Raw genomic sequence first — 9945 nt, forward strand, 5'->3', positions numbered from 1 at the left:
CTTTCTTTCTCTCTGTCTCTCTCTGTCTGTCTGGCGAGCACACGCGCCCTATAGCAAAAACCTCTCAAAAAAAAAAAAGAAAAGAAAAAAAAGTATTTTCTATTTTTCAGTTTCTTTGATTTAGAGTTCTAAATTATTTTGTATTAAGCCCCAGAGATTTATTATTCTTTAATTCTTGTGTCCCAAGTTTTATTTTTTTAATAATTATTTTATTTAACTTTTTTTAAATTTATTTTAATTTGACCAGAGAGGGACAATGTGAATGAGTGAGAGAGAGAAAAGGAAAGTGAGAAAGCAAGTTACAAGATCCAGGATTCGAACTGTTGGCCATGTGGGAGTTAAGTACCCTTCACCACCACGTCATCTGTTGAGCCCTGCCAAGTTGTTGACATAACGATGTAAGGAACTCAAACTTAAAACCTGTCGAAACTTAACCAGCACCTTCTGCTTTGACCCGATGTGTTTGTGTGTGTGTGTGTGTGTGTGTGTGTGTGTGTGTGTGTGTAGAAATGTGTCCATTTGTGTAATTATTCAAAATTGCACATCATCTTAGTCTGTTGCTACATGGGTATATTGATTATTTCCAGGTTCGGTGGATGATGTACTGGATTGTGTTCGCGCTCTATACTGTGATTGAAACCATAACAGATCAAACAGTTGCTTGGTAAGTTCTGCTATCAAGAAGGGGCCAGACTGCAGGCTCACTCTTAGGTGTCCTTTGTTTGCTATTAACTCAGTGAATAAGGTCACGTTACATAATTGTCCACCACCTCATTTTATCCATCTTTTGTTTCCTTTGAAGGACATCATTTTTGTTATAGTCCCCCTCAAATAAAGTCACTGTGCTCCTCTCTCATGTGCACTTGCTGCCCACACCTGCATACCTTTCCTCAGTATCTTGGAAATGCCATTGTAGTCATCCTTTTTCTATACTGATGACTTCGGACTATTTTTCTCTGTCACCTCCTAAATGACTCCAGCCTACTTTATGACAGAGAAAGCGAGAGAAGGAAAGATAGGTATTTGGGGCAGGATCTTACTCTATCTTTATCCTCATGCCTTCAAGTCCAAATTAGTCAGGATTATAGGCACACAACCATGCCTGGCTTGTTCATTGACTCATGAACTGAACCAAGGCCTCCCGTGCAGCTTCCAGCCTCCCAAGCAGTGGTGCTATCAGTGCACCACCAGTGCTGGGCCATGACCCCTCCTTGTAAGCCCACAGCATCTGGTGTTAGCACTCTCTCCCCATCCTTAAAGCTCTCATCTACACTATGATTCTTAAACCATGCTCAAATCAAATCAGTAGTCAGAATTTATGAGACTATTATTTGTGATAAAAACTAGTTAGAAAAAGTATGTAATTAATGATAACACCATTGTCCTAAGCCTTATATAACACTGTATCTTGCTTATATGCATCCCTGAATTTGGGTCAGAATACTTAATGATCTTTCTATTGAAAATAACTGGGAGTGGAGAAAAGTTTTTGTTAGTTGTAAAGTGTCAAAGAAGAGTACTATTTTAATTTTGCATTTGCTGGTGCTATTTTATACAGTTAAAGCAACATCTTCCCAGCAAAATAAACAATTAATAAAATATGCAATTTCTTCATTAAAAAACTCTCATCTGCAAACATTCTCACTGGGCAGTGTCAACATCCATGTGGACACCCACTCAACACCAGCTCCTTGTTTGTTCTATTCCAAGTAGCTATGAGGCAAAATGAAAACATTTTTTTTTTTTATCTTCAAGGATTTAACACTTTACTGCAGAGCAGTATTTAATGAAATAAATTCCTCTCCTTGTGTTATTTCAGTCACACAGTCTCATCAAAACTCTACCATCACCTGGAAAAGTCTTTCACAGTATTTTAAGTTATGAAAATGCCAGTATCTTCAGTTCCTCCTGCCACACAAACCTCAGCCCAAGTTAGCCCAATAGTCACCCTTCTTTGCTTTTGTTTAACCTGGGTTATTAAATGCAGCTGGAAAAAAATCAGTCAGCTGCTCAAATAGGTATCAATTTGAACCTCATTATTCCTTTTACTTCCTTCTGGTCATTTTCTGCTTCCATTCCCACCTGTGTCTGTTTCAAACCTTTACTGTTCTCTCCCACTTTGTATTTCTGATTGTCTCATAGCACTTTAGGTCACACTGGAGTTGCCAAAAAAAATACAGAAGTTATCAGACTAAACTATTCTCACCACCTGCCTTTGTTTATGAATGTCTCTGTATCTGCGCTCATCTTTCTCCTCTGAATTGCAATATTAAGTTTTCCCACTTGCCCCCAGGCTTGTTCATCTACCTGTTATATTTGTTTTGGGGGAGATTTTTTGTTTGTTTGTTCATTAAATGACAGAACACAGATGTCAAACTATCTAGGTCTAAATTTTAAAGTTCTTTTGTTTTTAAAACATCACTTTTTTTTTCTTCTGATGGTAAATGCAGCCTATACATGTTGTTAAAAAGTGTAGAAAATATTTAATATGAACATTGAAATAAGGTGATTCCTCTGTAATTGGATTGTGGCAGAGACCCTTTGCTGACTACTCAATACTCATTAGTCATCGCTCACTTCCCGTCTGTCTTGCCAAAGCACCTAGAGTCACTCAGTTTATCATATATCTTAATGCCTCAGGGGCCACAAGATGTTGGTCCCTCATGATGTACTAGTTAACTGTGCCACGGCAACAAACAACCCTGCAAGCACTTAGGCTTAGAAAAATGAACTTTTACAGTATTTCTTACACTACACAAGGGCAGTGGCCACCCATAGCTTTGCTGGACTCGGCTATTTTAATTATTTTTTCATTTTAGAACCAAGGCTGAAGGAGCAGTTATTTACATGGCCAAAAACAAAAGCTTAAACCAAGGGGTTGAAGGTGTTGGGGTGAAGGAGTCAGAGGATATTTAAAGCTTCTACTTTCATGTAACGAATGTCAAGTTCACAGTCTGTTGGCTAACTCCACAGTCATTGGTTGGGGAATATTTTCAGCCTACAGAGAAGCAAGTGCAGTCACATGGGGAGAGACACGGATTTATAATCCTAACCCCCAGTCTACCACAGTTGTAATTCCATTTCTCTTGCGACGGAGTGATTCAGGTCTACTAAGTGTTGCAGTTCTGGCCAGAAGAGATTGGAGGGGGAATTTTGTGGGAGTTTGGAGAAAGATAAGGAGATGCCTGCATGGCGTAAACACATGCACTTGGAGCATATAACGCTGTAGCCTAGTGCATAGACGTATGTCGTGGACTCATGGCAGTTTGGCTCCAAAAACAAGGTAGGTTGTTTTTACTGCTGAGGTTAAATGCTCTTAATGCCCTCTCTTAACTACTGCAGTCATTTTGGCAGCTTTCCTGTGCTTCCTGCAAAGGAAGAATCTTGTACTAGAAGATGTGAATCTCTGCAGGGTCAGGTCCCTGTTTCCTAACTGAATTGTAGCCGAATGAGATGAATTCATCAATTCAAACATATTTGTTTTTTGGATCACTAACTGTTATGTTTGAAACTTTTATATAGGAAAGCTCAGTATAATGACTGAACTTTTAAAAACTTATTCTTGTGATTTCCTCATTATAGTTTATTTTTCACCGGCAGCTTTTTCCAAATTTTTTTGTTAGGTTTCCCCTGTACTATGAGCTGAAGATTGCTTTTGTCATATGGCTGCTCTCTCCCTATACCAAAGGAGCAAGTCTAATATATAGAAAATTCCTTCATCCACTTCTTTCTTCAAAAGAAAGGGTAAGATACATGTTATTTTCATAAATCATTTTTCAGAAATGTATATTGACATATGCTGTATGCTCTAAACTTAATGAAGAGAAAGTTTTAGGCCTGGCTTTTTTTGTTTTCTTTAAGAGGTTTTTGCTATAGAGTTTGTTCGCTCGCCAGACAGTCAGAGAGAGACAGAGAGACAGAAAGCGAGAAATCACCCCCCAGGGGGGATAGCCACACTGCAATCCCTTCCTCTCCATTCTCTTCTCGGGATCTTGGGCACACATGCACACGTGCCCAGTGCTAGTTTAAGCCACTGGGTCTGGGACTCGAACCGCAATTGACTACATGGGAGTCCAGTGACATAGCCATTACGCTAACTGCTGGTCCCTAGGCCTGGCTTCTTAATACTACTTTTATATAAAGTTAACTGGATTTTTTTCTTTTTAGGAGATTGATGATTACATTGTACAAGCAAAGGAACGAGGCTATGAGACTATGGTAAACTTTGGACGGCAAGGTTTAAACTTAGCAGCTACAGCTGCCGTCACTGCAGCAGTCAAGGTAATTTTTTCCTTTACTTCTATAAATCTAATGTCACATTAGGTCAACAGAGACAATAAGGTGGCATTTTATTTCCAACCATTATAAAATTATGGCAGAATTTTGCTTAAGACTTGTTCTGCTAATACTGGAGAAAACAAGTAGATAATTGAAGGACATTTTAACATCTTATTTTCTATAACTACTGGGTATTTTGAGGCTCTTAGTTGATCACCAAATGAGAGGTAGTTAATAAATACGACATACCTGAAAATGTTATTTTGTTATAATTTTCTGCTTGTTACCATAAAGTACTCTGAATTAATCACCACTGGTAAAGATGACCATTCTTTCTTTCTCTGTCTTGACTGGTGTTCTCTCTCTCGATGGCAATATTTTGGTAGGATTTCTGGCTTACTTCTGCACCTCTCCTTCAATCAATTTGAGGTAACTGATTATTCAAAATAAGGCATGAAAAAAAAATTCTGTTCTTAAAATTTGAAAGTTTTACTTAGCCAGTTACTAATGTCATTTGTTGTGTTTGCAAGCCAAGTTATCAAATGAATGCCTTCTGTGAACATTTGCATATGGCTTTTGGATTTCTTTGCATGTAGTAATTGGTGTGGTTTATTTTAAATACCGTAGCATAATTGACTTGGGCGCACAGTATATGGAAAGAAAATAGTCTTCAGATTCTGAAAGTGCTGGGTGTGAATTTCTTTGTAACCTTGGACAATTTACTTAATTTCTGTGTTCCTTAGTTGTTTCACATATAAAATGGGAGTATTAATACCCATCTGTTAGAGCATATATAAAAACACCGTGTGTATAACAGGACCTCAACAAACATTAATATCATATGTCTACCTCAAGCCAAGTGAAAATTTGAGTTTGCTAGTAAATTAAACTGAGAGTAAGTAGTATTTTACTTTCAAGTCCATCTCTTTATTTTTTAAGAATTACTTTATTTAACTTATTTATCCATTTATTTATTTTAATTAGACCAGAGAGGGATAGAGTGAATAAGAGAGAGAGAGAAAGTGAGAAAGCAAGCCACCAGGTCCGGAACTCGAACCGTGTTTGGCCATATGGGAGTCCAGCACCCCAACAACCACACCACCTGCTAGCCCCTCAAATACTGCTCTTTTAGTTATCTTGAACTAAAAGAACAATGCTATCAAAATAATTACTCAGGGGCCGGCAAGTGACATAGGGGTTAAGGGCACTGGACTTCCACATGACTGACTACAGTTCAAGTCCCAGACCAGGAAACTTGCTTTCTCCCTTTCCCTTTCTCTCTCTGTCTTGCTCTGTCTCTTTCTGGTCAAATTAAAATAAATAAATAAAGTTAAATAAAATATTTTTTAAGTAATAATTACTCAGAGTGGTGATTTAATATAATACCAGTGCGAACGGGATATAAAAGTCAGATACTAAAACTTCTCAGAGTAATCTTTGGCTCAAATATAAAAATTAATATAATCAATAAGAAAACAATCAAATCATGTAGCAGTGTTGCACTGAGGATTAAATGGGTATTAACTATGTACTACACATGTAGAACAACTACATTGTTAATGACTCTTAATTACCAGCACTAGAATATGGTATAGTTTTCTTGTTATTTAGCTTTTTTTTTTTTAGAATTATTTTATTAACTTTATTTATTTATTTATTTATTTACATTTTAAATTTGACCAGAGAGAGAGAGAGCACGAGAGAGAGAGCAAAAGTGAGAAAGCAAGCTGCCAGGTCCAGGACTCAAACCTTGGTCGGCCATATGGAAGTCCAATGCCCCCAACCATCATGTCACCTGCCAGCCCTTTGTTACTTAGCTTTTAAAGGCTTTTCCTTTTATTGGGATAATGAAATAGCAAAATTTCAAAGACTATTTTTCATTTTAGAAGAAGTTCATTTGCTTTTTGTTGCTTAATGAAAATGCACCCCTGATTTCCAAATCTGCTAAAAAAAGATCATTCAGGAGATCTGAAATTCAACAACTAGAAGTTCTAAAAAGAGAGAATATATGAAATTATCAAAGAAATAAACCAGCAGATGATGTAATGGTTACATCACTGGACTCCCACACAGTTAACTGTGGTTCAGATCCCGGACCCAGAGACTTGAAGTTCACACCAGGTACATGTGCATGCGTGCCCAAAATCCTGAGAGGAGAATGGAGAAGGGATTGTGGTGTGGCCATCCCGGGAGGGGGGGGTAGTTCTTGCTTTTTGTCTTTCTGGCAAGCGCACACCCCCTATATATAGTAAAAATCTCTCTAAAATAAAAAAGAATGCAATAATATTTCCCAGAACAAAAGGACATGGGTCTCCAGATTGAAAGTACCTACAAAGTACCCAGTACAATGAATGAAAAGCATGAGCAACTCTAGGCAAAGTTACTAGATAGCCCAAAACACCTAATGAGAGAAGTCTTAAAGATTCCAAAGATAGGGAACAGCAGATAGAATAATGGTTTCATTGCTGGACTCCCATGTAGTTGACCACAGTTCACATCCCAGACCCAGTGACTTAAAATGCAGGCCAGGCTCAAGTGTGTGCATGCTCAAAATCCCCAGAGGGGAATGGAGGAGAAGCGACTGTGGCATGGTCATCCTCCCTAGGAGGTGATTTATCACTTTCTGTCTCTCTGGCAAGCACATGTGCCCTATATCAAAAATCTCTCTTTAAAAAAAAAAAAAAAGAATTCCAAAGATAGAAGCCAGTAGAGTGGTATAGTGGTTAAGGTGTTGGACTCACATATGGCCCAACACGATCTGAGTCTGGGACCTACCTGGAGGCTTGGAGATCACTTTGGGAGCTTGTACATATGTACCCAAAATCCCAAGAGGAAAATGGAGGAAAAGGGATTGTGGTGTGGCTGGTTTTCCTGGGGGGGGATTTCTCTCTTTCTCTCTCTCTGTCTCTGGAGAGTACACATACCCTATGGCAAAAACCTATAAAAAAGAAAAAGATTCCAAAGACAAAAAATATGTCGCCTTCAAATGGTCAAGAATCCAAATGGTATTAAATTTCTAAATAGTGACAATGAAAGCCTGAAGGTAGAATAACATTATCTATGATGCCATCATGATTTTCACCCTCAAAAATCAATTTCTGTAATGATCAAATTCTCAGTTGTGAATTTTAATTTTTTTTTAGAGAGAGAGATATTTTTGCTATAGGTCATGTGCTCTCACCAGAGAAATAGAGAGACAGAAAGTGAGAATTCACCTCTCCCCCAGGGGAATGGCCACATCACAAGCCCTTCTCCTCCATTCTTCCCTCAGGATTTTGGGCCTGCGCATAACATGCGCCTGGCGCGAGTTTTAAGCTGCTGGGTCCAGGACTCAGTCTGCAATTGATTACATGGGAGTCTAGCGACCTAACCATTTTTGCCATCTGCTGGTCCCTTCCCTTCATTCTTAAAATAAGCATTATCTCACCAAAATGCTATAAAGGCAAACCTTTATTCATTTTTCTAGCTGTCTTCTTTGTGATTTGTGGGTTTTATTTATGTATTTAACACATGAAAATCACCTCTTTACCCTAAAGGCAGAAGGCAAAGAACATAAAAATCATCAGGCTTACTATTGCAAAACAAATAGAAACAAATAGCTCGCAATTGAAATTGATTTTGACATTGTCCCCACTTGTTCATTATAACATGATTTTCTTATTGACAAGATCCCTATTTATGAAGGAAGCTTTGCCATTCCCCTTATCAATACAGGAATATTGAAGACTCTATTCTGGAGTCTATTTTGTCTTTTATAAATAGTCATTAAATGGGCCAGCCCCCTGGCCTGGTGATTAAAAGAGCCAGATCCCACATGACTGTCAGTGCAGTTCCAATCCTGGATTCAGCAACTTGAGAAACATGTCAGCCATGTGCGCATGCATGCCCAAAATCCAGACAGGATAAAGAAACGAGGAGAAGGGATTGGGTGTGACCATGACTCATGGGGGTGAAGGATTATTTTCTCCCTCGGCCTCTTTGTTTCTGACTAGCACACGTGCACTCTGGCAAGTTTCTAAAAAAGAAAAAGAAATGGTCATTAAATGTGTTGAATCTAGCGCAATGTTAATGCTATTTGCGTCCTGTTACAGTGTGCTTATTTTAAAGTAGGTGAAATTAGTTTCACCTCTGGAGATTTCAAGAAAAGGCATTGTCATGGAAGAATCATTGAACCAGACACTTCACAGTGAAGAGTAAATTGAAACTGATACAGGAAGTAGGTCAAGTTTAAGGAGAAGCTGCAAGAAAGCCAAGAGTAAGCCTTGAGAATTATTTAAAATTTTTACTATACATAGTTTCTTAAAAATATCTTTTAGGCTAAAAATTCTTGAACTCTTGGTATGACCTTTAAGGCATAGATACCCCTGACTAGGTTTCCTAGGTTGAGCCACCTGAGCCTGTTAAAGATGAAAATAGGAATCTAATCAGAACATTTATTACACCGTAAAGCAATTTTCTGAAAATGCTACTCAGTTCTGTGACCTCATTACCAGGCATCTGTTCACAAGGTCAGTGTACAAGTTTATTTTGGCTGAGCAAAGCACAAACATGTGAAGGTCCTTCAAGGATTTTGCTGAGGAGATTCAGCATTCCAAGCTTTTCACATGAGAAATGCAGGTGGCTTTTGTACAGATGAACAGCACTACTGCCAGCTGAAGGACAGATGAAGAAAAGTACTCTTAGTCATATTAACCACCTCTTTGAATTTTCTCTGGTGGCCTTTTCTTGGTGAATTCTTTAGCAGATATAAAAAATTAATTGTCACAGAAATTCAAGCTTTATAGCTAAAATTACTGAAATCTAAATGACTTTAAATGATCATGATTAGATCAGAAATCCTGACATCTTGCTGTCTGTTCTAATGGCTTTCTATTTGTGAAAGGATTCAAGGATTATTTAGCTGCTTTGATTCATCTACTAAAAAAGAGATTTGTCCTGACAGTGGAAAAGAAAGGTTATACTATTTTCTCTACATCTTGGGAAACAGAATAGTGTATTGAACATTGAATTCTAACTTGAAGGCAAGTTAATCTGGATTTTTTTTAGTCTAGATTTTTTCAGTGTTGATTGAGCCTCTAATTAACCATGAGATTTTGAGCAAATTATCTTTGCTGATCCACGTATTAATTTTCACACCTCTTATTTTCCCACCTCTAAAACAGAGAGGTAGAATCTGATTTTTTAAACCCCTTTTTCTCTAAAAAAAGTGATTCTCAACTGGAGACAATCTTGTACTCTTCCCCCACCCCACCAGGAGGCATTTTAGGTTGTCACAACTGGGAGGGGACAGCTACTGATATCGCATGGCTAGATGTCAGAGATGCTGCTTAATGTCCTACAAAGCACAGGACAGCTCCCCACGGCAAAAATTTATTGACCCCATGGTAGTAATTAGAGTGAAAACTGAGAATCCCTGCTCTCAAAGAATGATGAGTCATAAAAAAACTAAAAGGACATATAAATACATAGAGGTAGTTCTGGTGGTGAGTTACAAATAATGTTTTATTTTCTTTTTTACATTTTTCTATATGTGACAAATGTTCTTCAATAAATCTGTATTACTTTCATCTTAAAAACATTAAAATATATTGTTTCCTAGAAAATGCAGTCAATTCTATTCTGGGCTTAATCAGATTAATCATTGGATATCCGAAGGGAAAAGAGATT

The 9945-nt window shown here is 37.8% G+C and overlaps 1 protein-coding gene across 2 annotated transcripts in view; it reads left to right on the top strand.

Annotated features, from left to right (window-relative positions):
* Nucleotides 1-9945, top strand: part of REEP3 (receptor accessory protein 3) — a 98470-nt gene that overhangs the window by 68575 nt on the left and 19950 nt on the right. For both annotated transcript variants that reach the window (XM_006154166.3, XM_027774080.1), the window contains exons 3-5: nt 588-664; nt 3624-3744; nt 4168-4281. In XM_006154166.3, the coding sequence (XP_006154228.1) occupies nt 588-664; nt 3624-3744; nt 4168-4281 (312 nt within the window). The remainder of the gene's footprint in view (nt 1-587; nt 665-3623; nt 3745-4167; nt 4282-9945) is intronic.

This window comes from Tupaia chinensis, unplaced genomic scaffold, assembly GCF_000334495.1.
Source record: "Tupaia chinensis unplaced genomic scaffold, TupChi_1.0 Scaffold000399_1, whole genome shotgun sequence".
Lineage (NCBI taxonomy): Eukaryota > Metazoa > Chordata > Mammalia > Scandentia > Tupaiidae > Tupaia > Tupaia belangeri.